The sequence below is a fragment of the Zea mays genome, chromosome 7 (genome assembly GCF_902167145.1).
Source record: "Zea mays cultivar B73 chromosome 7, Zm-B73-REFERENCE-NAM-5.0, whole genome shotgun sequence".
Lineage (NCBI taxonomy): Eukaryota > Viridiplantae > Streptophyta > Magnoliopsida > Poales > Poaceae > Zea > Zea mays.
In genome coordinates, this window is record NC_050102.1 from 14,180,009 (window position 1) to 14,207,760 (window position 27,752).

Sequence of the window (27,752 nt, forward strand, 5' to 3'; positions counted from 1 at the left end):
TGGAGTCTTGGCTGCCAGCTCAGAGAGACCCAGCAGCAGGAGTTCTTTTCAGCACTCGGATTCAGGAGTCTTTCTTCAGGGCTCAGATGTCAGCTCAGATTGCGCTACGAGTTCACCGCCTCTTGGATCTTCCAGCCTTCTTGCTAGCAGCCGGTGCTGAGTCTGAGGCGCATCTCACATATTTGCCAGGCCTTCTATCCTTTCTGACTATCAGCGGCAGATATGTTGAGGAGTGGGTCCACGTCTTCTATGCCTCTGTTTGGATTGACCCGGATCATCATTGGATGAGGTTCCGCTTTGAGCGCGAGGATGTCACGATCACTGCCAGTCAGATCAGACAGCTTTTTGGATTCCCTGATTCGTCGACTCGCCTCCACAGTCTCTGTTACGGCACTTCAGATCCTCCACGTCGCCCTCACGGCGGTGTGGCTCCAGGGACAGCTCACGTCGCGGCTCTGTTCCGCCCGCCTTTTTCAGATGGGTCGCGACGTTCTCCAGCAGACTTCACTCCGGCAGCGAAGTACTTATATGAGCTCGTCAGACGGACACTCCTGCCTAGGATGGGATACAGGGAGGCCACCACTCATATCCAGCTTTGGCTCCTTGGTGCCCTGGTATCCCACTCTGAGTTTGATGTTGTTGACTTTCTGATCTGTGAGATTGAGGACACTGTTCTGGATGGGATTCGTGCTCGGCGGCAGCTACCCTATGCTCACTACTTATGCCACATATTTGCGCAGCTGATCCAGCCACCTCGCTTTCAGAGCACCCTTGAGGCCTCTCGCCTTGTGTTTGGATCTTACCGTCCTGCTCCAGAGATTCCAGTGCCAGCTTATGCTCCTGTGTTTGACACTCAGGCTGAGGATGCAGCACTTCGCCAGTTTGACACCCAGGGTGCCGCCGACGATGATGATGATGATGATGATGATGATTTTGGGATTCCTCCTCCGCCTCCGCCTCCTATGCCTCCACGCTCTCATGATCATGAGGCTGGGAGCTCTAGTGCTGCCCCTGCTACCCCTCAGGCTATGGACCCTGCTCTAGCTTCGATTCTTCAGACTCTCACTCAGCAGCAAGCTCAGCTGGCAGCCGAGCAGGCCCGTATGTCCGAGAGGATGCTCTCAATGTTTCAGACTATGCAGGACAGGCAGGATTCACTTCAGCAGCAGCTTATTCAGGATAGGGCAGAGAATAGGGCATTCATGGCCCTCATGCTTCAGCATTCGGGTATCTCAGCACCTCCAGTTCAGTCTGCTCCGCCTTCTTCGCTTTACGCTCCTGTGGTACCTTCGATCTTGGATGCACCCCCTGCTGTTACCTCTCCGCTCCGGCCGGTCACCTTGGCGTTCACGTCTCCGGTCCTCAGCTCTGTCTGCCCACAGCCGCTAGTGCCACCAGCATCTGCTATTACCACTACCGCTGTGGCAGTATCTGTGCCTGCTTCTGTTCCGGTAGCTCCTGCAGCGCTGCCTGCGTCCGAGTCAGTACCAGCTCCAGCTTCTACCGCAGATCCTTGATCCGAGACTGACTCTGACCTTCCGTCGGCGTTTGCTCTGCTACCTCGACCTCGACCGGATGCGCCCCCGTCGCCTCCTCCTGCATCAGATATTTAGGTCCCTTTTGGTGTTTGACGCCAAAGGGGGAGAGATATGAGTTGTGAGAGCTAGGGGGAGTCAGAGAGTTAGTAGAGAGTCAGTGTCCTTTTGATGTAATATTTGTGCCTGCTACTCTCTGTACTAGCTTTATGTTTTTTGGCTCACAAACTCGTCATATACTCTCGTTGCTTTTGGTTGACTGTGTGTATTACGTTTTCACCTTATATCAAATCACCAGTCTTCTAGCTCTTGTTTCATTAATTTACTTTCTCTTTTATATGAACAAGAATCTTATGATGTGTATGCGCTCACTCTTATTATGGTACACATTTCTTCTGTCAAAAATTACTGAGTATAACTAACCATTCTTTCTATTGACAGAATCTTCAAAACAAACTACTCTCACAAAACTTGTAGGGTTGTCATCAATCACCAAAAAGGGGGAGATTGAAAGCATCTAGGCCCCTGGTTGGTTTTAGTGATTAATGACAACGTATTATTATATGTGACTAACGTGTGTTTTGCAGAGACAAATGGTAAGTTAGGTCACATGACAGGTAGAAGTACTACAACGGAGAAAACAATCCCGGAGATAAGAACTCGAAGCGACGGCTAAAACGACGAAACAAAAGGTGAAGGTCTACGGAGTCCGAGTGTCAAGGAGATGTGGACACTCGCATTTTAGTTAGGCTTTTTATTCTCTTTTAGCCGTACTATAAAGAGGGGTTGTCGATGAGTAGTTTGACCAAGAGAGTTCTAGTGTAGTGTTGGTGCACAATCACACTCATACACAGTGCTAGGTGTCACTCTAGAACTCACACACAAGTTAGAGCGAAAACCGATTTGAAAATCAGCTGAAAAACAAGACTTGGGGTTTCTGGCTTTGGGGCACCGGACTGTCCGGTGTGCACCGGACTGTCCGGTGCACCCTCTGCCAGGTGGGACCAGGCTGGTCCACAGCAGAGCCTTCCCAGTAGCAGAAACCCGAGAGCACAGCCTTCGGAAAATGAATTTTAGCGGCACACCGGACACCGCACCGGACTGTCCGGTGTGCACCGGACAGTGAACTGTTCACTGTCCGGTGCGCCATGAGTCCAACGGCTAGCTGTCAGAACTAGCCGTTGGAAGTGACCGTTGGCGCACCGGTGGCGCACCGTTGGCGCACCGGTGGCGCACCGTTGGCGCACCGGTGGCGCACCGGACTGTCCGGTGCGCCATCACGCAGCAAGTTTCCTGTAACGGCTAGTTGGTGGGTGAGGGCTATTTATACCCCTTCCACCCACCATATTCAATGTCTTGCACTCCACATTTATTTCAGCACCTTGGTAGAGTATTGCAAGCACCAAAAGCCTAGTGAGGAGATTAGAGAATCATAATCCGCGCTTGTTCCTCATTAGCGCTAGTGAGAGCCACCTAGAGCACACACCACTTGCATTAGGCTTCTCTTGGTCAAGCGAAAGTCTATGGCTTGTTACTCTTGGTGATCGGCATCACCTAGACGGCTTGGTGGCGTTGGGAGCTCGGTGATCACCGTGAAGATCTTGTTGGTGACCCGACTCAAGTTTGTAAGCGGTCTCGAGAGATCCACCGCGCCGGAGTGGCAAAGGATCATCTCGTAGTGAGCACTTGGTTCTTGCGAGGACCAAGGGGGAGCGATACCCTTGCGCGGGTGCTCCAACGAGGACTAGTGGAGAGTGCCGACTCTTCGATACCTCGGGAAAAAATTGGAGGAGTCTTCTAAACTTTGCTTTACATTCCGCACTTAATTCAAGCTATTTACTTTGTGTATTTGTTTAGCAAGTATTTGAAGCATTGTTTTAGCCTTGTTCATTTCTAGTATTATTTTCTAGTTGTTGGGGTGAAGTTGGGCTCTTGCTTAGGTTTTAATTAGTGTTGATTTTTAGAAAAGCCCAATTCACCCCCCCTCTTGGGCATCGTGATCCTTTCATCGCGAACCGTCCAAGCTCGCCCTCCACCAACTCCATTTTGGTGAGCAAGGTAGCGTCATTTCCCTCATGAGAGATCTTGAGGGTATCCCAGATTTGCTTGGCGTTATCCAAGCCACTCACTTTATTATATTCATCCCTGCACAATGAGGCTAGAAGAACAGTAGTAGCTTGTGCATTCTTATGGATTTGCTCATTAATGAATATAGGACTATCCGAACTATTAAAGTGCATTCCACTATCTACAATCTCCCATATGCTAGGATGGAGAGAGAATAGGTGACTACGCATTTTGTGGCTCCAAAATCCGTAGTCCTCCCCATCAAAGTGTGGGGGCTTGCCGAGTGGAATGGAAAGCAAATGTGAATTTGAACTTTGCGGAATACGAGAGTAGTCAAAAGAAAAGTTAGAATTAACCGGTTTCCTTTGTTTGTCGTAGTCGTCGTCCTTTTGGGAAGAAGAGGACTCATCGCTGTCGTAGTAGACGATCTCCTTGATGCGTCTTGTCTTCTTCTTCTTCCCATCTCTTCGCTTGTGGCCCGAGCCCGAGTCATTGGACTTGTCATCCCTTGGCTCGTTGACGAAGGACTCCTTCTCCTTGTCGTTGATCACAATTCCCTTCCCCTTAGGATCCATCTCTTTGGGCGGTTAGTCCCTTTCTTGAAGAGAACGGCTCTGATACCAATTGAGAGCACCTAGAGGGGGGGGGGTGAATAGGTGATCCTGTAAAAACTTAAACTTATAGCCACAAAACTTGATTAGGCGTTAGCACAGTTTATGCCAAGTGGCTAGAGAGAAGTCAAAACACAATGACCACAAGAATCCAATCACAGAGATGACACAGTGGTTATCCCGTGGTTCGGCCAAGTACAAAACTTGCCTACTCCACGTTGTGGCGTCCCAACGGACGAGAGTTGCACTCAACTCCTCTCAAGTGATCCAATGATCAACTTGAATACCACGGTGTTCTTGCTTTTCTTTTCTCAATCCCGTTTGCGAGGAATCTCCACAACTTGGAGCCTCTCGCCCTTACAAAAGATGTTCACAGAGAATCACGGAGCAAGGGAGGGAATGAGCAACGCACACAAGACTTCAAAAGATCACAGCAACACGCACACAAGCAGCAATAAGAGCTCGCAACACAACTCAAAGAGTACACAACTCCACAAGAGCTCTATATGCTATCACAATGAATCGAATGCGCTAGATCAATGTCTTGGTGCTTAGAAAGGTTGTAGGAATGCTTGGTGTACTCCTCCATGCGCCTAGGGATCCCTTTTATAGCCCCAAGGCAGCTAGGAGCCGTTGAGAACACATCTGGAAGGCTATTCTTGCCTTCTGTCGTCGGGCGCACCGGACAGTCCGGTGCACACCGGACAGTGTCCGGTGCCCGATTTGTTTCCATAAAAAGCTCATCCGACTGTTGCTTTCTGATGCAGATCTGGCGCACCGGACAGTCCGGTGCACACCGGATAGTCCGGTGCTTCCTTCCGACCGTTGGCTCGGCCACGTGTCGCGCGCCGATCGCGCGGCCGACCGTTGGCCCGGCCGACCGTTGGCTCACCGGACAGTCCGGTGCACACCGGACAGTCCGGTGAATTTTAGCCGAAGTCGCCGGAGAAAAACCCGAGAGCGGCTGGTTTGCTCTGTGGTGGTCTGGCGCACCGGACACTGTCCGGTGCACACCGGACAGTCCGGTGCCCCAGCCCGAAGCAGACTTTGGCTGTACACAGCCACTCTCCACTTCTTTTCTTTTCTTCTTTCTCCTGTTTCTTACACTTAGACAAGATGTTAGTACACAAAACTAATGTACTAAGGCTTAGAAACATACCTTTACTTGTGATTTGCACTTTGTTCATCCATGAGCATATTTTCACATTTAAGCCCTTGTGTTTGCACTCAATCACCAAAATACTTAGAAATGGCCCAAGGGCACATTTCCCTTTCACTAGGCCCACGAAGGGATGACCTTACGAATTATGGGGCCCTTGGGCCTTTCGTGAGGTCTTTTATCCTTCTAGTGGACCCGGGGGATATCTGTCCCCCACAGTTCCGACTGCAGTATACCCATAAGTCGCTTCCCAATGAGGGTAGATGTCAATTGGCGATGTTTCATCGTTAACTCATGTTCAACACATGTGTGTGGCCCCACTACTTTTGCTATCTTTCACTTTGCGGTGATCTTTTGTAGCCTAGCACAAACCCTCCATGCACAGTTATCCTTGTCGCATACAACCATGTAACGATGTTTCTCGTATGAATGAAGTACTCTATACGGCATCTTACGTAAGACTGTGTAATGCTGCAACCACCTCTTCAAGGCAGTTAGGTCCTTGAAGACCCTTCCCTTTTCAATCATCATGCTAGGACCGGCCTCAAGAGCATCTAGCAGCTCATCATCCCTTCCTTCTGCATTTGCCTGATGAGAAAGACTAAGATCGCTGAACTCATGAACTCTTGGATCCCGACCGTCTGGAAAAACACGTTGCAACATCTCAATGTCACTCTCTGAGAGTTCACCAACCGGACGATCATCATCTAAATCGGCAGCCATAGCAAACGCATATGGCTCCTCTTCATTCCTAAACTCAGGACTGTTGGAGGCAATAAATCCATCACCGAAGCAGCCACGTGCCACGGTCTGAGGATCAACCACACTAGCAGGGGTCTCTCTTGCAACATGTACAAGATGATCAGTCCCACGTCAAATGGAATGAGCAAAGTGCTCATGGTCCAAAATGAAGATGTAATGCCAATAAAACTTACTGCAATTGGTTTGTTCCAAAGGGATACACGCAGCAGAATCTATCTGCAGGCCATCTCCTGGCTGACTTAATGGGATCAAATTGGGTCCAGATTGAGCATCAGGAACAGTTGGCACGTCATCGATAGGACGATCAAATTCTTCAGGGGGACGGTCTACTACAACCAGACGCACCACAACCTCCATGAGTTGCAAATGGGTCTTCATAGCCGAACTAACATAATTATCCCAATCCAGTTGATAATCAATTGGGATGACTCGCCTTATGACATTTGGTGGATGACCAGTGTTAAGCACTCCGTCAACCGCAATATCATCATCTTCATGGTAACCTAGCTTTTGTTTAGCCTTTGTAAACACATCACTCAAGGAGGGTTTACCATCGAATAGTACCGGCACGTGTCGCATGTCAATGAACTTGGCATTTCCATACGGATCTTGTTCCACAATGCCTCCATCATATAAGCTCAAAAAATTGTCCATCTATTTCAAACACGAATTAAACATTCAATATCCACTATGGATGATTGCCTAAATAAACCCACTAATTACTAGCTACATAACTAAAACTATAACCACAACCCACTAATATACTAACCACCTTATAAATAACTACTATATAATAATTATAATTTTTGACAGCACCTCCCCTGCACGGGGAGGATAAAAAACGTGCACATTTGACTCACATTCATCATATTCAATCAAATTAGCATTTATCACAATAACTCACATTCATCACATTCAAAAAACAACTAATTATATCAAAAAAATATAACATATTTAACAAAAAATGCTAACACAATAACAAAAATAATCAAAAATTTACCTAGACGGTCGGGGTTGGACGACGACGACGACGCGGGCGGGGAGCGTGTCGCCGGCCGGTGGCGGGCCGTGGGCGCCGGCCGGGGGAGGGCGGTGGGGCCGGGGCGGGGCGGCGCGGGCGAACGGGGGAGGGTGTCGGGCGGGCGGGCGCGCGGGCGTCGGGCGGGCGAACGGGGCAAGGCGGCGAGACACGGCGGTGCAGGGTCAAAAAATGGGAATAGACATTGACCGGCGCAGAATATAGGGGGTCGGCGCCAAGATCTTTGGCGCCGACCCCCCTGACACGTGTTCTGCCGCCGCCAGGGGTCGGCGCCAAGATCTATGGCGCCGACCCCCCTGACACGTCACGGCCAACTGACCTTCCACGTCATACAGGCAGGCGCCAATATTGTTGGCGCCGACAGATACAACCTCGACGCCAATGATGACGGCGCCGAGCTAAGGGTCAATTTTTTGAAATGAAACTGTCAGGGGCATAATTGTGAAAAAACCCTAAAGAGGTCAAATTGCAAAAAAGTCGGTTCGCCGGTGCATGGCCAGGGAAATCCCCTGTGCTTTGTTGCCTTCCAAGTGAGGTCTTGTTCGGTTACATGGGATATAATCCCACCATGGATTTAATCCGGGTATGGATTGGGTGAATCCATATCTCACACCCAATCCCATGGTGGGATTAAATCCATCAACAAATCCATGTGACTTTCAAAGCTAGTTATTCTTTTGATCCATGGATTCTAATGTAAACTTGTGCAATATCTCATGGATTTGTTCCATACCTAATGGGCTATGGATAGAATTCATGTCTTCTATAGTTTAAAAAATTCCCAAACCTTTGGGTTATATTCCATGATGGGTTTAACCGAATAAAAAAATTAAGTAGTCATGGATTATTTTGGGGCATGGATTGAGGCATGGATTTAATTCCAATCCATGCTAATCTAGAGCGGGATTGGTGTAAAACTGAGATGGATGAAAGGTTGCTGGCTTGCTTGTGAATCGTGAATTTGTTAGCTCGTGAGACACGTTTTTTTTTGTGTGTTGGGTATGAGTACAATATTGAACTGACGAACTGCTCGCGGTCATGTATCAACTTCGGTGGAAGTTCGGTGTCCACCTGAAACCGAAATGAATTTACCCACAGCGAAGTGCTCGGTTTTAGATTTTGTCCTACACTGATCGATTACTAATTTCTGTACACCGAACTTTTGATGTATCAAATACGCCGAATCGAAACGTCGGTTTTAAAATATTCATTTAAGAGCTAGTTTAGGAATTTAAATCTCCTCTCATAGATTTCCAGATTTCAATCTTTAGGAATTAGCTCATCTTTCTCTCAATCTTTAGGAATACTAGAAAGGATTTAAGATTTCAAACTAGTGCTACTATGTGCATATTTTATACGACCACACCACATTAAATAAATGTGTCAAAAATGGGAGTTTTTTTTCAAATAAATTACATTATCGTTCGTTAGTTTATTTTGAAATAAAACACGACCAATAAAAAAATAGAGGGATTACTACTTTAATTGTTTGAAGCGACAAAATTTAAGATTACCCTGAGAAATTTGGAGCATGTTTAATAATTTCGAAAAGGGGAAGGGAAGAAGAAAAAGAAATTGGATCATGTTTGGACTTGTCTGCACTGCAGACACCTTGCAGTGTGGCTGAAATTGAAGCTTCTGATTGCCGCCGGTGTGGAGCGAGCGACGCAGACACCGACAATTCTAGGATGGAAGGAAATTCAGAGGCCACGAGCACCAAATCCGCTCGAAGCGAGCCGGAAATATCAAAATTTCCGGAATCCGCCGCCGCCGCCGCCAGGCTGACCAATGGACCTCTCCGTCGTGCCATCCCTCTCCCTCTCCCCGCGCCGTGCCCTTCCACTCCCGGCCAGGAGGGCTGCGCGGCGTCCGGCCTTCGTCTGCCGCTGCAGTTGCTCCCTGGACGCGTCCCCGGTGGCCACCCGGCGGTTGTTCGCCTCCCTCCTCGCCACCGCAGCAGGTTCTTGGTTGCTCTGCTCCATGGTGGTGTGGTTCTGTTCGCTGGGGCCTGGGGGACTGCGTGTTCTGATCGTTTCTTTGTGTTGCTTGGCGTAGCGGTGGGGGTTGGCGTGGCCGGAGGCGGAGGGGAAGCCGGCGCGGTGTCCACGAGCAGGAGGGCGGTAAGTACCTGACGACCTTGTACTGCGCTACATCTTTTCTCATGATTGATGTCTGTGCTTTGTTTTCGTGTGTTTGGTCGATTGAACGGGCAGCTCAGGGCGTCCAAGATTCCTGAGAGCGAATTCACCACCCTGCCCAATGGCCTCAAGTAAGCACTTGCCCTGATTTTTTTATTTATGCCGGTGTGATTTTTGTGGGGGAATTTGGTTCTGCTTTCGGTATTTCAATGTATTAGCATGGGCATAAATCAGAGTTTAAAATAGGTCGTTTCACTGACATAAAATTCTTTTTTGGAAAACAGAATTACACAATTTCAGCCTCATCCATTCACAATTGAATGGATACAATTTTAAAAGTAACCGAGCTCAAGGTGTTACAAAGATTCAAAATTATATAAAAAAAGGCTTAATTCTCAATTCTTAATCCTATCTTCCATCCAAACGTATTGAACAATTCCAACATTACTTTCTCCATTTTCCGCCATGCATCCTTGAATATTCCTTTCTCTCCCTCTTTAGATAGCTTTGAGCCTTTGACTAGAGTATGATCCAAGAAGTCCCCTTAAAAAGAACGTGTAAGAATTAGCATGGTTTGGTTATGTAGGAAACAGTATCATTTCAGTTCAACCAAATAGCTCAACAAAGAGCCGCTATCCCAACTAGCATTTGCTTTCTAAAGCCTCGAGGAAAAACTTTTGAGCCAGTAACCAAACTTATTGGAAACACTCATAGGTGGTCGCATACCAAAACAAATGAAAATTGAGTTCCAAACTGACCTAGCCACAAATCGAAAAAGATGCTGAATGTTCTCGACATTTTGCTGATACTTGTTTGACCGAAAGATGAAGCATGTTTTTTCATTGCCTAAGTACGCGAAGTACTTACCAAATTTCTGACTAGGTACTACGACATCAAGGTAGGAAGTGGGGCTGAAGCTGTTAAAGGATCCCGTGTTGCGGTAAGTGCCACCACAATTTGTGTATCTGGGATCTAGCACGATGTAGCCATAATAGATGAATCATTTGCATTTGCATTTGTACTGCAGTATGCAAACCATACATGTTATTGTGTCTCCCTCAAAAATATAAACGCCACTGAATGCAGTGATCCATTGAATAGATAAAAGATGATCATGAGGTCTCTTGAGTCTTGAGACTGGGAAGTGGGAAGTCTGAATTATGTTCATTTGTTTACCGACTTGAAGACTGAAATAATCTCTTATTGTTTTCTAATGTGCTCTTGTTTTTTAAAATCTTGTAAATAAAATAATGACTTGCTTGAAATAAGTTAGCATGCTATAACTGATTGGCCGCTTAAATGTGTCCTAAAACTAAGAGGACCCTGTTTGAACTTTGATTTTATCATATACCAGTGTTGTACAAAAAAAACATTTTTTAACTACTTACGAACGATCTGTATGAATGTTTACCAGCTGCATTGTTATTACAGACAACAGAGCTGCATTTATCTTGAATAATGATTGATGCTTAAGTCAGTGTAGGTACATTATGTGGCCAAGTGGAAGGGCATCACATTCATGACAAGTAGGCAGGGTCTTGGTGTTGGTGGTGGAACGGTAATGCTATAACATATTCTGCCTCTTTCTCCATATAATTGCTACATGTTGTTCTCACATTGGAATGCACTTTTAACTTGTACCAGTCAGTGGTGGTACTAAGCTAAATTTTCTGACATCTTATGAAATTATAATGCTGGAGAAGCTCCTTGGGTGAATCTTTATTTGCATAAGTAAAATTTTCTTGACAGTTTCCATATTGCAAATCCTGGTTAATTTTTTGATTTTGGTATTTATGGAGTGATTATACATTATATGCTTGATAATTTCAGATGTAGTTCTTTAGTATTTGCTGCTTTTACAAGTCTTAAGATTATGTGCAGCCATATGGGTTTGACGTAGGCAATTCTGAGAGAGGCAATGTTTTAAAAGGATTGGATCTTGGGGTTGAGGGAATGAAAGTCGGAGGCCAGGTCAGTAAATGCAAGTTTTGATTTGTTTTCCATGTTTGATCTTTCATTTCGAGTAAAAGGAAATACATTGACTCTATCTGGAACTAGTATATGAGCACTGATTCGGTTAGCTATGAACCAGAATGAGTATAACTAAGTTCTCCATGTGTCCATCGTATGATTCTTTATGAAAGAACAATGTCAATGATTGTCCGAGGACATGTTGATGTAATTTATTGTGCAAGTTCCTTGTGTCATGCCTAAGAACAATATTGAACATTCACTTGTGTTTCAAACAAAAGAAAAGATGCACAGCAATTGTTGGTCTACTTCATCCATTTCATTCTTTTCAACATACATAAACGGGAATTTTAGCAGCATCGGAAAACATGATGGTGTATTTTCAGAGGTTGATAATAGTTCCTCCTGAACTGGCGTATGGAAAGAAGGGTGTCCAGGAAATTCCTCCAAACGCAACTATTGAGGTAAACTAACATTTGTTTCCACATCATTTACGAATTGTCGTGTTCTTTATCAACTTAAGGTCATCTGTTCAGTTTTGGTTTTCTCCATCTATTTTTTTATTGTTCCCATTTTTCAATAGCTGGATGTCGAGCTTCTATCAATCAAACAGAGTCCATTCGGGTAAGTGGAGTTCACTGCTTGTAATTGATATTTCTTTCTTTTTTCCATCTCTCCAACCATCATGATAGTATAACTTTTTTCCCTTTTATGCAGGACTCCTGTGAAGATCGTTGAAGGATAGCTTTGCATAGAGTTCTGAAAGAAATGGTACATATCTGCATGGACAGTAGAGTACTAGAGTGTTGCTATTGAAAAAGGCTAGTTTACTAAAATATGCTGGTTGTATTCTCTTGATAGTACACTCTTGTAAGATTTCGACTTCACTGAAACATAGATTTTTTTTTTCACCGCTTATATTCAACAGTTATCTACGTGTCTAAATCTTAATTTATGGCTTCTGCTATGTTTGAACTTCAATCTACTCTTAACTTATTTGAGAGTAAAAGATTTTTGTTATTGATGTTATATTTAATAATGTATCCTTACCAATTTCTTCATTACATGTATTGCTTAGAAGAATCCTTGTAGTAAACATTTAGTTGCAAAGAAAAAAAAACATAAATGGTTGCCTACCATGAATCCATGATAGTTATATGAATAAAGATAAATTGGTGTTTGGGATTCCATGTGCAGTTAGTTATTCTAGTTAAAAGAAGTGAATGTATACTTCCTCTGTCTCTAAAAAAATACGACGATCCTCACTTCTCGAGTAGTCAAACAATTTTAAGTTTAATCAAATGTATATAAAACCTACTAACATTTATGGTATCAAATATGTATCAGTATATTAATCGAGAAATATATTTCTATAATTAACTTGTTTGAAGATACAAATGTTGATGGTGTTTTATATAAACTTTAGAAAATTCGAAGGCATAGGTGTGGATATTATTTTGTTTTAACTTTAAAAAAACTCAAGGGAATTTGGTTCTGTTCAAAAATAAACTTTTATATTTCTAGGACATACAGAACAGAGTATTGAAGGATATACTTGTTGTAGCGGTGAGAGTTGTCTCTGTAGCGGTGAGACCGTGTTGAGTCACCAGCCTCCGGTATTGAATCTCTGCACCAAAAGGAGTATACGTTTATAAGAAAAATAATAATAATACGTATGTATAAAGCAAAGTCCAAAGATAAGGACATGGAAAACTGTCTTGATGTAGCACACGCAAGCAGAAAGTTTAAACAAGGAGGTAAGCCTTTGCAACTTCTGCGTGCAAAGTTTATGCTTTCTTCTCATGACCAAGAAATGGAACAATACTAATCCTGCCCTGAAAGATAAGGATGATTTCTAGGTTATTTTTAAACTCAGAGCTGCTAGTCTTTGTCTCTAAGGCATACTTATGTGAAATAAGATCAAATGGTGTGGAATAACAGTAGCCTATACATTTGTTTGTTCCGGAAAAAAAGAGAAAGATCTTTGTTTTTGTTATTGACCAAGGATCAATGTTACCTCAGCATCTATGGATGGTTAAATTAAATACCGAAGAAGCTTGGCATAGTTTGGCCCCTGTAGGAACGACTTGGGGCTGGCGTGCATGCAGTAGTTAGAAGGTTTATTCCACTGAGAGACTGGAGGGATGATGAGATCTTTTCAATAGAAAGCAAGAATGCAGGGAGCACCAAGAATCTTGTGTCTTTCCCTTAGCTTTTTTCCCCCTGACTGGTGCTTTTATCTGTGACAAACAGTGCAAACAGGCACGCTAGTCGCACAGACTTCATTGAGTAAAAAGTCCATTCCAGCTGGAACAAACCATTCGGTTCAATCTGTGAAGAAGAGGAATAAGAAATGGGATCAACTCACGATCTAAATATAGTTGTTGGAGTTCTTGATTAATTTTAGTTTCAAAAATAAATAAAAAAATAGAGCTCGATCTCAATCCCATTACTGATTCGAAGCCCCAGATGGCAGGACGGTGCGAAACAATGTGGTCGCCCGAACCGTCTGTGTTGCTTCCATCTTTTATCCATGCCATGTTTGATCAATCGTGTTTTTTTCCTGCGTTGATAAAAAACCTGTACTGTTTTTATGCGCCTTTGATTCATTTATGGCTCATTTAGAAACTTCATTTTCACAAGTAATGTTTATTTTCCAAAAAAATTAGTTTATTTTTTTAGGAAAATGAAAATATCTTGATAAAATGATGTTCTCGGACTAGTCCTTAAAATAATTAGTTTTCCGGGAAAAAAAAAACTGGGGACCGTATTTTGCATAGGGCTGCAATTCAACTGTGCCTTGTTGCCGTCCCCGCGACGTGCCGTGGCCCTGGTTGCCCGAGTACACCGTACACACGGCCGCCCGGCAACACGTGTGTGGGTCCGGGACGGAGACGATGGCTTCCGCCTCCCGCCCCTCGCCAAGTCGCCACGGCGGCTTCGGCCGAGATCCCCGGCGCCGGCGCGTGTACTACTACTACTACCTCCATGGCGCAAGCCCCGCAAAAGCCCATCTGCAGGCCGCACCCGCATTGAACTCGCCGTCGCGGCCCAGTTCCCGGGGAGATATATATATCAGATATATACGTCGTCGGTGTATCTGGTCTGGCCGCAGCATGGAACTGGAAGCCCCGGGCCCTGGGCTCACGTGTCCGCCCCGCCGCGCGGCCCTGGCTCCACGTGTCAGCTCCCGCTCGTCGCCGATGGACACCGCGTCACCGGCTCACCGCCTGCCGTGACCGAGAGGCCACGTCGTCTCGTCCGTCTACTGTCTGGGGCAGCCGGGCATGCACGCAGAATTGCAGGTGCAGTAAAGGAAGCAGGAGCAGGACGAGCCCCGAGATCTCGCCTCAGGATTGATGCATCATTGGCGACTGCACTGCACTTCTTCGCCATCGATCCTGTGGGTCCCCTGATTCTCCACTCCACTATGGCGCCACTAATCCACTCCACTCCATCTAATCAATTTCCAGTGTATCGCCAAAACACGCATGCTTTCCTTCCTCGCCATGCCAAGCATCGCCCGCCCGCCCTCGCACAAGAGAGCATGCCATGGCCCATGGCCTCCGCGGCGCGCCATGCCATCCTCATATATACGACGAACATGTGCTAAGCTTGCCGCCGCGTGCGACCGCGCCTCTCCCTCCGCTCAAGCAAGCAAGCAAGCTAGCTAGCTACCTTCCTTTTCCTTGTGATGGATCGGAGGCATCGTCCTTAGCTTGCCTTCACAGCCAGCCAGCCAAACCAGCTAGCTAGCTAGCCATGCCCGCCAGTGCCGCCACCACCACAACCACCTCCTCCGCGGCTCCCTCTCCCTCGTTGTTGCCGTGCTTGCATGTCCATGCACACGGCAGGGCCTCGGCTGCGGCGGCCTGCTGCCTACTCGTGCTCGTGACTTTCCTGGTGGTGGCCGCCTGCTGGTGGGACCCCAGGACGCGAGAAGCTTCCAGCTGGTTCCTGTCGCCGCCGCGGTCTGCCCCCTCTTCCTTCTCGTCCTTGACGAGTGCCGGTGGAGTTGGCGGTGGTGGCGAGCACCTATTGGCCACCGCCAGCTCGTACTACTCCGCCGCCGCCGGCTTCAGGAACAGCACTGGCAAAGAGGTGCACCAGGAGGTCCGGGGTCATGGTGGTGATGATCGTGGCTTCCTCTCCTTCGTCAACTCCAGCTTCGGCTATGACGAAGCGCCGCCGCCATCCGCACCGGCTCCGGCGTCTCCAGTGACGGTAGTACTGCGCATAGCCCGTAACTAGCTGGTTAATTGCATGCACGCACACCCACTAGCAGTTAATTGGTCGTGCGACTTACTGGAGGAACGTTTTACAGAACAGCAGGAACTCTGTTTAAAAATGCCCGTTGAGTCACGACTGCACTTGCAACTGCCAAATTCACTGGTGGTTTACACACGTGGAATTCATGGCGTGTCTCCTATCTAGTACTCGGACTACTACTACCATCATGCCACCTTTTTGGCAGAACATATATAATCCAATGATGATGTAATCCTTGTTTTTTTGTTACAGGGAGGCTCAGATGAGGTGATAATCCAGTCCACGCCGCCACAGGTTGAGAGGAGAAGAGACGACGTGAAACTGGAGCGACTAGAGCTTGGCCTCGCGAGAGCTCGGTCCGCGATAATGGAAGCCATCAGGAAGAAGGACAAGGTATCTCCGTTGCCTGACAAGGACTACGTGCCGATGGGACCGGTGTACAGGAACGCCCACGTGTTCCACAGGAGCTACCTGGAGATGGAGAGGCAGCTGAAGGTGTACGTGTACGAGGAAGGCGAGCCGCCGGTGTTCCACGACGGGCCGTGCCGCAGCATATACTCGACGGAGGGCAGGTTCATCCACTCCATGGAGACGGAGACGGAGGCGGAGGAGGGCCGGCGGCTGCGGACCCGGGACCCGGCCCGCGCCCACGTCTTCTTCCTCCCGTTCAGCGTCGTCAAGATGGTGCAGACGATCTACGAGCCCGGATCGCGCGACATGGCCCCGCTCAAGCGCACCGTCGCCGACTACGTCCGCGTGCTCTCCTCCAAGTACCCCTACTGGAACCGCAGCCTCGGCGCGGACCACTTCATGCTCTCCTGCCATGACTGGGTGGGTAGTAAATAAATTAAAGCTCTTCCATGCTTTGCGCGACATCCATCATCTCGCTCGTCGAGCTGCCACAGGCCACAGACACAGCCATGACTTGTTGGCTTGTTGCCTCTAATTCTCTGTACGTACTGTCGTCGTCATCAGGGCCCGTACGTGTCGTCGGCGAACGCGCAGCTGTTCGGCAACTCCATCCGCGTGCTGTGCAACGCCAACACGTCGGAGGGGTTCGACCCGGCCAGGGACGTGTCGCTGCCGCAGGTCAACCTGCGGAGCGACGCGGTGGAGCGGCAGGTGGGCGGGCCGTCGGCGTCGCGGCGCCCGGTCCTGGCCTTCTTCGCGGGCGGCAACCACGGGCCGGTCCGGCCGGCGCTGCTGGCGCACTGGGGCCCCGGCGGGCGGCGGGGAGGCGACCCGGACGTGCGGGTCAGCGAGTACCTGCCCCGCGGCGGCGGCGCGCCGTCGTACGCGGACATGATGCGGCGCAGCCGCTTCTGCCTCTGCCCCGGCGGCTACGAGGTGGCGTCCCCGCGCCTGGCGGAGGCCCTGTACCTGGGCTGCGTCCCCGTCGTGGTGGACGACGGCGAGTACGCGCTGCCCTTCGCCGACGTGCTCGACTGGGACGCCTTCGCGCTGCGCCTGCGCGTCGCCGACATTCCCCGCCTCAAGGAGATCCTGGCGGCCGTGTCGCCGCGGCAGTACATCCGGATGCAGCGCCGGGTGAGGATGGTGCGCCGCCACTTCATGCTGCACGGCGGGCCGCCCCGCCGGTACGACGCGTTCCACATGATCCTCCACTCCGTCTGGCTCAGGAGGCTCAACGTTAGGATCGCAGCAGCTGAATGATGCACATGACTGACTGACTCACTGACCAATGTAACGATGGATCTTGCTTACAGTTTGCAGGCGTCATGCGTGTCTGATCTTTGAGTCTAGCGTGCGTTGGTTGCATTTTGACACGAAGGTTGGAGGAATCTTGGTGTGCAAGTGGTTTTTGTACCCTGTATTATACACTACTAATTAATACACGCTGTACGATCAGAGGAAGTGCGTATGGTGGTTTTTGTACCCTGTATTATACACTACTAATCCGTTTTGTATTTTTCTAGTCTCTTACTCTCATCATCACCATTATCCGGAGGAGGGGAATGGTGATGCACGAGACGACAGGAGGCTCACCACCGTCGTCATAATAAAAAATAGCTTTACGTTGACCGTTCATGGGTGAGAAAGACAAGGAGACGATTTAGTTTCTCATCATCATGCATCAATCTCTTAGCTAGCTACTTTATCATTGTCCATATGATCGGTTCTACAGTTGAAATGAGAGGATTAAGATAGATTGTGACAGTCACTCATCAAATATGGTGCCCTATTAACAACGATGGCCTATTGTCAACCCGAACGAGCAACAGTAGACCTCCCTCAAATGATATATATGCGACATAGACATTGTATTAGTCTTTTATAAAACTAATCTCTCCACAACCAGCCGATCTCAACACGCAAATCATTCGTACATTCTAATCAAATGATATATATGCGACATAGACATTGTATTAGTCTTTTATAAAACTAATCTCTCCACAACCAGCCGATCTCAACACGCAAATCATTCGTACATTCTAATTGCAAGCTATCTGTATACTTCCAATTACTCAATTGATCCTCGAAGAAAAGAGGGCATATCTAGTGCACATGAAAGATTGTTACACATAATACACATATTAAATTATCACCGCTCATTTTAGATATAACGTCTCTAGTTAATTATTTAATTTATAAATAACATCTTTCACCACTACACACCACCACGTTGGAAATATAGCAAACAACTAGAGACGTTAGATTAAAAGGAGTTGTGATGATTTAGTCGTGCTTAACGTTCGGCAACGTCAGCTCGCACTTCGGCTGATTGCAAATTCTGATAGGCACGACACCGACCGACTGACGCACTGCACACTCATCACGCTAGCCGCCGTCTCGTCACCACTAACCACGATCTCTATCTCTCTCTGCCAGGTGGGTCCCAGAGACGCCGGCGCCGCCGCTATACAAAATTACAGGCACGACGACATCCATCGCAGTCACCCACGAGCCCAACAAACCACTCCCACCCGGTGGCTCGTCCTCGGACGCCAAGCCACTCCGCGCCCCAATCCGGAAGCGCCGCCGCCGCCGATCGACCGGCCGTCGACCCATGCTCCGCTCGGCGCTCTTCCGCTCAGGTACGCGCGCGGCCCAGCTGCACCCCGTCGCGCCGGGGCATTCCTTTCCCTGACTGACCGAGCGACTGACCCCACCCTCCCGCACGCGCGCAGCCCCCGGGCTCCGCCGGTCTCCGGCGACGGCCCACTTATCCACCGCCGCCGCCGCCGCCGCAGCGTGGCTCTCCAACGGCCCTGCCTCCGCCCCGGTACGTGCCCGCGGCTCCTCCCCGTCCCCCAGTCGGTTCTCTGCTTCTGTCTGATTGCGCGTGCTGCGCTCGGCACCTCGTCCCGCTTGACTTCTCGCATTCCTCCTCCCCAGTCTAGGGTGCGCCTCCTCATCGGCGGGGAGTTCGTCGAGTCGCGCGCCGACGAGCACGTCGACGTCACCAACCCCGTGAGCCCTGCTTCCCTCCCAATATTTTTTTTTTGATTTCGGGTTGATCGAATTTGGAACGGTCAACGGTGGATGTGTGGGGGTTGTCGCAGGCGACGCAGGAGGTGGTGTCCCGGATCCCGCTCACCACGGCCGATGAGTTCAAAGCTGCCGTCGATGCCGCCAGGACGGCCTTCCCCGGCTGGCGGAACACGCCCGTCACGACGCGGCAGCGCGTCATGTTCAAGTTCCAGGAGCTCATCCGGGCTAACATGGTGAATATCCCTTGTTCAATTACCGTCCTTATTGTGTCGTTCTGATGTTATCTGGTCTTGGTTTTGGTGACTGCCGTGGCCTCCTGATTACAGGACAAGCTTGCAGAGAACATCACTACGGAGCAGGGGAAGACGCTAAAAGATGCTTGGGGCGACGTGTTCCGCGGCCTAGGTTAGTCCCGAGATTATTGAAAGCACGCACTAGGTTTTCTTATTTGGTTAGACAGCTGGACCAATTATCTTAATGTTTCCGTATCACCCAAAGGAAAAATTCAATCATCACTTGATTTCAGATCTTAGTTTTGCAACAACAGGCAGAAAAACTTTGCTTTCTCATGTATGCTGGTAATTATTTGTGCAGTCTCACATGTGGTCTCATGATTTCTAGGTCTAGATTTCATGAAATGCCAATATTACTGCTGATTTGTTTATTGCAGCCTCAAATGCTCTGCTCATATGCTCCAAATGTTGACTTTTTTCTGCGATAGAACTCTTTCTTATGCTGACCATTTATCGTACCGCTTTGGTTTTGAACTCCTTATCATACAGAGGTGGTGGAGCATGCTTGTGGAATGGGAACACTGCAAATGGGCGAATATGTATCAAATGTTTCTAATGGGATTGACACCTTCAGCATTCGGGAGCCACTTGGTGTTTGCGCTGGGATATGCCCATTTAATTTTCCTGCTATGATTCCCCTATGGGTATGCCTAACCTAACCTTTTCTGCCCTGTCAGTTTGTTTGTAATAGAAGGCTTGGCACCAATTTGAACTATGTGAATGTTATACCCTTGCATTCTTACTTCAACATGACCTGTGCTATTTTCATGAGTGTACTATTCCATACACTGTCATTATTTCTGCTGCTATTTTCCACTGAAATTGTTCAACTAGAGAGAATATATTTGGTCACTTCGAACGTTTCTTATTTTTCAATGGCTGCAGATGTTTCCCATAGCAGTTACGTGTGGCAATACTTTTGTTCTTAAGCCATCGGAAAAGGACCCAGGTGATTTTTTTACTTTATCATCATCATTTATCAATTACTCCGTTCCAAATTATAAGGCATTTTGGCTTTTCTAGATACATGGATTTTGCTACACACTTAGATATACACTATATATAGATACATAGTAAAAGCTATGTATCTAGGAAAGCCAAAATATCTTATAATTTGGAAACTATATAAAATGTGATCTTAGGTTCAAGTAGTTCTGATCTGTATTTAAGACAAATAGCAAGAAGCATAAGCATTCCCTGCACTCCTCATTGCCAAGCCAACTGGTCACTGCACAAATCCTTTTATCTTTGTCCAGTTCCTCGACAAAATTTGTTATCATCATGATATCTATGAACTAAAACCTTAAAATATGATGCCTACTTATTTAGCTACCATTGCCAATTAGTAATTAAGTTGCATGTTTCTTTACATCTATTGGGGACAATGACAATGTACTCATATGCACATTTTCTTTTTGTACTGTAAGGGCTATGAATATTTTTCTCGAATACGCAGGAGATCTGCGTATCAATATATTGAGAAGAAAAGAGTATAGAACCCAAACAACAACACACAACCCCACCAAACTGCCAGATCACACACACAAAAGAAAAAAAGGGGAAAGAAGAGAAATAAACTCGCCACCAAAGACTGCAAGCAGCAAACACCCTCGACCAACAAGCTAACTAATGCTGGACCCAAGGGCAAGTAGATATGAAACCCCTTGAGCCCCAGCTAAACACCAGAAATGTAACTCCTCCCTGATGAACTCTAGAACTCCATTCAAACTAGATGGGGTCCTATCAAACATGCATCAATTGCAGAGATTCCAGATTGCTCATGCTTTAAGGATTATAATGGACTTGAGACCTTTCTGGACTTGACCATACTATCTTTCATTAGATTTGGCCCACCAATCATCCAAAGGTAACTCATCCGGTTGATAAGGGCTATGAATATGAGTACTGATTTTAAAATGTGGTGTCTATCTGTTGCATCCAAATCCAATATTTGCACGTGTTAATAAGATATCACAAGGCAATGATTCCTCTGGTAGCAGAGAGCTGCTTACCACACTGGCTCATGAAAGGGTTAAATGTAGATTATAGGTGCACTCAATCCTTTTGAACAATGGAACCGACTTATTCTCAGTATGATACTTATTTAATTAATGCAATACCACTGATTTGATACATTAATGAGACATGAAGAGCTGAAGATGATGCATTACAAAGTACCCCCTCCATTGCAAATTATAAGTCGTTTTGGCTTTTCTAGATACATAGCTTTTATTATGTATCTAGACATACCTATATCTAGTTGCATAACAAAAGCAATCTACCTAGAAAAGCCATAATGACTTATAATTTGGAACAGGGGGAGTAACAAATGCTATACAAAATTACAAAGTTCTTCAAATTGCTTTAGGTTTGGCATTTCGATTGGAAATCCTACAGTATGCTCTGTTTTTTAATTGTTATACTACTTCAGGGGCTGCTATGATGCTTGCGGAGCTAGCAATGGAAGCTGGTTTGCCTAAGGGTGTTTTGAACATCGTTCATGGCACCAATGTATGGTATTCTTAGCTACCTTTCTATTTTTGATAATATGTTTCTCAGTTGTCATGTATTGCTGGTGTTGGTAGTGTACACATGAGACATGACAACTACCAATTTTTGCGGAATGCTGCCTAATGTACTCTGTAGGATTGTTTGATCTTATATTTTTTTATTTTAAAAAAACATTAATGAATTTATTCTGTTTACCTTCATATCTGTTAGTTTGTTTGGTTCTAATCCTGCTTTACCAATGCAGGATGTTGTCAATAATATTTGTGACGATGAGGATATTAAGGCTGTATCTTTTGTTGGTTCCAATACAGTAAGTGAATCTAGTGACTCATCTGTTTCTCTATTTGTTGTACCATTTTGGCATCGATAATGTGTTGGATATTTTGTTCTGCATAATATGTACAGATGATCCTACATTGGGATAATGATGTTTCTAGTGCTGAAAGCTAGTTCCTTCTCTCAATTGAGCAATAATTTGTGATTTCTGTCTCAGGCTGGTATGCATATTTATTCTAGAGCATCTGCTGCAGGCAAGCGTGTTCAGGTGAGTTTGTGTGACTTTTAGTCAAAGCTATTTTTATTTTCTACCTTGTTGTAAGTAGCATGATCTGCAACATATGTTTCTATTTCTTTATAGTGCAATATGGGAGCAAAGAATCATGCAATTATCCTTCCCGATGCTGATAGAGATGCTACATTGAATGCCCTTATTGCTGCTGGATTTGGTGCAGCAGGGCAAAGGTGCATGGCATTGAGCACTGCTGTTTTTGTTGGCGGTTCAGAATCATGGTATACCCTATTAAGATGACTTTTTTATTGAAGTTTTTGTATTGTCTTCTGAGGTAGCACAACTAACCAAAATTTGTCCTAGGGAGGATGAATTAGTCAAACGTGCAAGTGGCCTTGTTGTTAGTTCAGGAATGGTTAATGATGCAGACCTTGGTCCAGTGATCAGCCGACAGGTGTGTTTTGGACTGCCTCACAATTTATGTTATTTGTATTATGCAACTTGTGGATACACAACGTCAATAACTTTGTGAATGTTAGTCACATAGAGTTACCTGTTTTTCCTGAAACTCAAGAGCTGTTTTCCTCCATATGATCTGACTACTGAAAGAGATTAATAAGAGAATACATTGCATCCTCATTCCTCAAACTGAAAATGATTGGCTATCTGAACTTTGAACCGATGAGTAACTGTTGATAAAAAGGAGATCCACATAAGTATGATGTTCATTGATTTACTTTTTTGAACTTGGTTGGGACACAAAGACCTTTGTTTTGCCAGAGTAGGGTTCAAGGGCTGTTTTTTGTAGTAAAAAGTTTTCTGTAAAAGTGTAAATAAGGTTCTTGAGGCCCTTCACTTGTATGGCCTGAATACTGAATAAAATCCTACTGGTAGGTGGTAATCAGTACAATGATTTCAAGTCGCCTAGTCGCCTGGTCGAACCTTGGGACCGACCAGGCGACTAGTCGCGATTAGGCGACGACTAGGGCGACTAGTCGACCCCTAGTCGGTCCTAGTTGGTCCCTGGTCGTCCTAGACTAATAGTTATACTTATATAGGTATATATATAAATATACTTGTATACATTATATAAATTAGAACAAACAACTAGGATAAACAAAGTAACATATTGCTTCATTGTGATTTGTGACTTACCTGAACCTGACATGTGACATCCCATAATGGAGTACAGAGAAGGGGGAGAAGTGGGGGGAGTAGGAGGGACCTTCAGATGATGTGCTCATCTCGTCACTGGTTCGCAGCCAACGCCGGTTGGAGACTGTAGCAGTGCAGCAGGCGAGCAGGACTGTAGGAGAAGGGGCAGGGGACGCATGGTGTTGTAGCCGCTGGTGTAGCCGCCGGCAATCAGGAGTCCAGGACTGCAGGGGCGGTGCCAAGAGAGGAGAGGAGACGTGCAGGTTGGAGGCTGTTGGTGGCTAGGTTAGAATAGGAGAGGAGAGGGTACTCTAAATTAGACTGTAGATGGGCTAAAAAAAGGCCCAATAACTAAACCCTAGCCGGGACGACTAGGACACATTACTCGGACGACTAGTCGCCCAAGTCGACGATTAGTCGGACGACCAGGACGACTAGGTCTTCTAGTCGAGTCGTCCAGCAAATCGTGTCTTAATTACCGACCAGCCCGACTAATCGCGATTAATCGCGATTAGTCGGACGACTTGAAATCATTGAATCAGTACCAACACTGAGATGGACCTATCGTATTGAAATTAATTGGCTTGGGATTAGTGAGTGACATTACTTTATCATAGTGTGGACTTTGTTTAGTACTTAAACACCTAGTGTTGAAGTTCATCTCTGGCCTCAACTTATTTCAGGATTCAGGATCATAGAATGGTTTTTGACATAATCATATGCGAATTATCTAGTCTTGTTAGTATTTATGAATGACTTAAAGTATAACAGCTTTTGTGTTTGGCTGTAAAAATATTATCAGCTTAGGATTCATACCCATTATCACAGTTACTAGGTTGCTGATCAAAATGAACTTCCTGTTTGTTGTGGGGCTCTCTTATCTTTCAGTCTTACTTAGTACACATGAAGTTTGAAGTCCTTCTGGTTTTCACTGTTTCTTTTCTGCTAACATTCACTAAAATCAGGCAAAGGATCGTATCTGTAAATTAGTTCAAAGTGGTGTTGACAGTGGTGCTCGTATATTGCTTGATGGAAGAAAGATAGTGGTAATTTCAATAATCCAGTTGTTTATTAGCCTGCCTGCAGTTATACTACATCTTGTTAACCTGAAATTTCTGTAATGTGCAGGTTCCTCGCTATGAAGATGGAAATTTTGTTGGCCCAACCATTCTGGCTGATGTTAAAAGTGACATGGAGTGTTACAAGGTAGTTTTCAGAAATTGGTTATGAAATTTAACTTTGCATCTCAGTTGTAGGATTTAGGGTCATGGAGTGTTGGAGGTACTCGAACTATTACGTAGGAAATATGAGTGATGGGTGGGTGGTTGGGGCTTGATCGCCTTGCGGCGGATTTGCGATGCTGTGCTCGGCATCGGGTGAGCGCGTGCACAAGTACAGAAGAGCGGAAGAGATAAACTCAATCTCCAGCTAACCTTTCATTAACCCAAGTGTTTATGCCTTATAGCTAAATCCTAACAACCTGGTAACGAACTCTTGCGAAACCTGAGAATAATCTAACAAACTAATCCTAATCGCTTCTAGAAGCCGAAGGTTGCTGGTCACAGCGTGGTGATCGCTCGCTGCACCTATATCAGACAACGTCATTGCGGCGGCTTAGCCATGATTCTTCTTGCGCTGATAGACTTGGCCCACCATAACATCTCTCGTCCCTCGACAAACAGCTTGTCCTCAAGCTGGAATGATGGATGAGTTGCTCAGAACGCTTGACTCCCAAGTGGCTTCTTCCAGCAGCTGCCCATCCCATTGTACCAGCACGTGCCACACACCCATGTGGAGCTGTGTGCACGACATGTATAGTGACCTGGAAGGCATGTCCATGCTACATCGGACGGAACATCGGTGGAACAGCTGGAGGTGTCCCATGGAACGGCTTGAACACCCCTCCATGGAAGACATCGTGGATGTGCGCCCCTTCTCGCAGCATGGATATACGTCTTTCGGCATGGAATGGATGTGTGCCCCTTCTGGCAACTGCATACGGTAGGCGACAACGCCCATGCGATTGAGCATATGGAATTACCCGACATACTTCAGGCCAAGCTTGCCTAGGGCGCCCAGCACCAGGGACTGGACTGACCGGTGGAGGCGGCATAGCCAGACGCCCAGACCCAGTCGCCGACGGCTAACTCCAATTCATGGTGGTGGCCGTCGGCTTGAGATTGCTGAAGGCGGTCGTGGAAGTCAGTGAGGAAGGCGTCTTGGTCTTGCAGGAGTGCATCGTCCATGGAGAACTAATGCCCCTCAGCACCCCAAAATGAGTCACAAATTATCTATGTTGCGTAATCTGTATTCAAACTGCAATTGTGTTAGTTTCCACCTTCAAGCCCCTGCTTCCCAAAATCCCTGTAAACGCATTATCCTTTTGTGATGATGGAAGCACATGTGCATGTATTACTTAACAGTTCATCAGAAGATTTACCCATATTTCCTCAGTGTCAGTGGTAGCTGCTGCTTACGAAGAGTCTTACTCAAATTAAGTATTTTCTCAAATCTCAAACAAACTTGGAAAGATTGTACAAGTGTGTGGGGGTGGGGTGGGGGGGTGGGGGTGGTCAAGTGTTGCTGTTAGTTAGCAAGTCATTCCCAAAATAAATCTAGGAAACTTATCTTGATGAAGGTATATTAATTGAACCTTGCTAACTTATTGGAACAGGAGGAAATATTTGGTCCAGTGCTTCTCTTAATGAAGGTATGCTGAATTTCTTTTTATCCTTCACCTTCAGCATCAGTAGGTTATGCTGCGCTGCCACTACTGACCCTTTTTCCCCTCAAAATTTCAGGCGGAGAGCCTAGAAGATGCCATCCAAATCATAAACAGAAACAAGTAGTATCTTTCTCCCCGATGCTTGTAGATCTGAAGCATTCATTGCAATCTGGTATAAATATCTATTCGTCCATGTCTGCAGGTATGGCAATGGTGCTTCCATATTTACAACATCTGGCGTCTCTGCCAGGAAATTTCAAACAGACATTGAAGCTGGCCAGGTATAGTATCAGTCGTTTTCAAAGGCTGCTGATATCAGATTGCATATGCTACTCGAAAAGAAAAGAAAAGAAAAGAAAAGAAAAGAAAGAAATGGTTCCATTCTGAATTTGGTAAAACTAGGAACCAGAAGAAATGAGGTGACTCATGCAGCATGCATTATTATTATTCATAACGTTTTTACGGTTCCATTTGCAGGTGGGCATCAACGTGCCGATTCCAGTCCCCCTGCCGTTCTTCTCCTTCACGGGCAGCAAAGCTTCATTCGCAGGAGATTTGAATTTCTACGGTACACCCTTCTCATCCTAACACCGCCTGATCCTTCCCAAACAGTTCGTGAGTGACTAACACGATGGCATGGGATGGGATGTCAGGCAAGGCTGGCGTGCAGTTCTTCACCCAGATCAAGACGATCACGCAGCAGTGGAAGGAGTCGCCGGTGCAGCGGGTCTCGCTCTCCATGCCCACCTCGCAGAAGTGAGACGTCAAAGGACGCTCACGCCACTCTCCAAAGCTCCACTCCTCTGGACATAGACCCACGCATGGCCACAAGAGAAGGATAATTGGTAGGCATGGCGACACTCCATGCACGGCCATGATACTAGTGTGTGCTCGCTTTGCTCTTTTGTCTGGACATCTTGCATGCGCATTCAGAACATCCAATGACGAAGGTTTAGATATATGTGAGCGCTGCCCATTATGCTGTTAGGATTACTGTAAAAGCCCCAGGTCCTTTGATCGAGTGTCATGTGTAAACCCACAATAAGAGGAGAAATAAAAATGTCGCCGTGCTGGTTTGTGGCATCTCTCACACCCATTTCCGTTCATCTCTTTGGCTTCCGTCCTGTTGTCGGGTGGCTGGTGTGGTGTGTGTGTGGACCAAATTTATTCATAAGCATAAAATTCAGTTTTCCAAACAACATTCCCACGGTCGACCCACAGATGTACTACTTTGTGACCAAATTCATCAACCATATAATCATGTCCATATACATCTATTGGAATAGTAAACCCTAACACTAATAGGGGTTGGGTGATGTATTAATAGACTGAACCCTAACAGGGGTTGGGTGACATATTAATAGACTAAGTAAACTGGGCCAGACCCATTACAGAGGGGTGAGATAGTAATTACACGGGAAAAACCCTAAACCCTAAACGGGTATTCTAACACCCCGCAGTCACAACTCTATCCTGTACAGATGTTGAGACTAGAGCGAAAGTCTAAAAATACACTCGACGGTAACCCTTTGGTGAAGATGTCGGCGAACTGCAGC

At 46.4% G+C, this 27,752-nt stretch overlaps 3 protein-coding genes across 3 annotated transcripts; all 3 read left to right on the top strand.

Annotated features, from left to right (window-relative positions):
- Window positions 1–8,933: 8,933 nt before the first annotated feature.
- On the top strand, window positions 8,934–12,192 carry LOC100272860 (putative FKBP-type peptidyl-prolyl cis-trans isomerase family protein). Its single transcript, NM_001360149.1, has 9 exons — window positions 8,934–9,133; window positions 9,229–9,293; window positions 9,387–9,442; window positions 10,194–10,251; window positions 10,795–10,869; window positions 11,193–11,282; window positions 11,669–11,746; window positions 11,866–11,906; window positions 12,000–12,192. Exons 1-9 carry the CDS (start codon window positions 8,962–8,964, stop codon window positions 12,025–12,027), a joined length of 663 nt encoding a protein of 220 aa, NP_001347078.1. The 5' UTR covers window positions 8,934–8,961; the 3' UTR covers window positions 12,028–12,192.
- A 1,931-nt stretch (window positions 12,193–14,123) lies between these two features.
- Window positions 14,124–17,468, top strand: LOC103632072 (probable glycosyltransferase). Its single transcript, XM_008653928.4, has 3 exons — window positions 14,124–15,506; window positions 15,804–16,382; window positions 16,527–17,468. Exons 1-3 carry the CDS (start codon window positions 15,045–15,047, stop codon window positions 17,223–17,225), a joined length of 1,740 nt encoding a protein of 579 aa, XP_008652150.1. The 5' UTR covers window positions 14,124–15,044; the 3' UTR covers window positions 17,226–17,468.
- Window positions 17,469–18,434: 966 nt separating this feature from the next.
- Window positions 18,435–27,301, top strand: LOC100274311 (uncharacterized). Its single transcript, NM_001148674.1, has 19 exons — window positions 18,435–18,607; window positions 18,701–18,795; window positions 18,909–18,983; window positions 19,076–19,237; window positions 19,331–19,409; window positions 19,787–19,941; window positions 20,183–20,246; window positions 21,729–21,808; window positions 22,053–22,118; window positions 22,302–22,352; window positions 22,446–22,597; window positions 22,680–22,770; window positions 24,437–24,517; window positions 24,600–24,677; window positions 26,146–26,181; window positions 26,273–26,316; window positions 26,399–26,477; window positions 26,674–26,764; window positions 26,850–27,301. The coding sequence occupies exons 1-19, from the start codon at window positions 18,580–18,582 to the stop codon at window positions 26,954–26,956; spliced, it is 1,614 nt and encodes a 537-aa protein (NP_001142146.1). The 5' UTR covers window positions 18,435–18,579; the 3' UTR covers window positions 26,957–27,301.
- The last annotated feature ends 451 nt before the right edge of the window (window positions 27,302–27,752 follow it).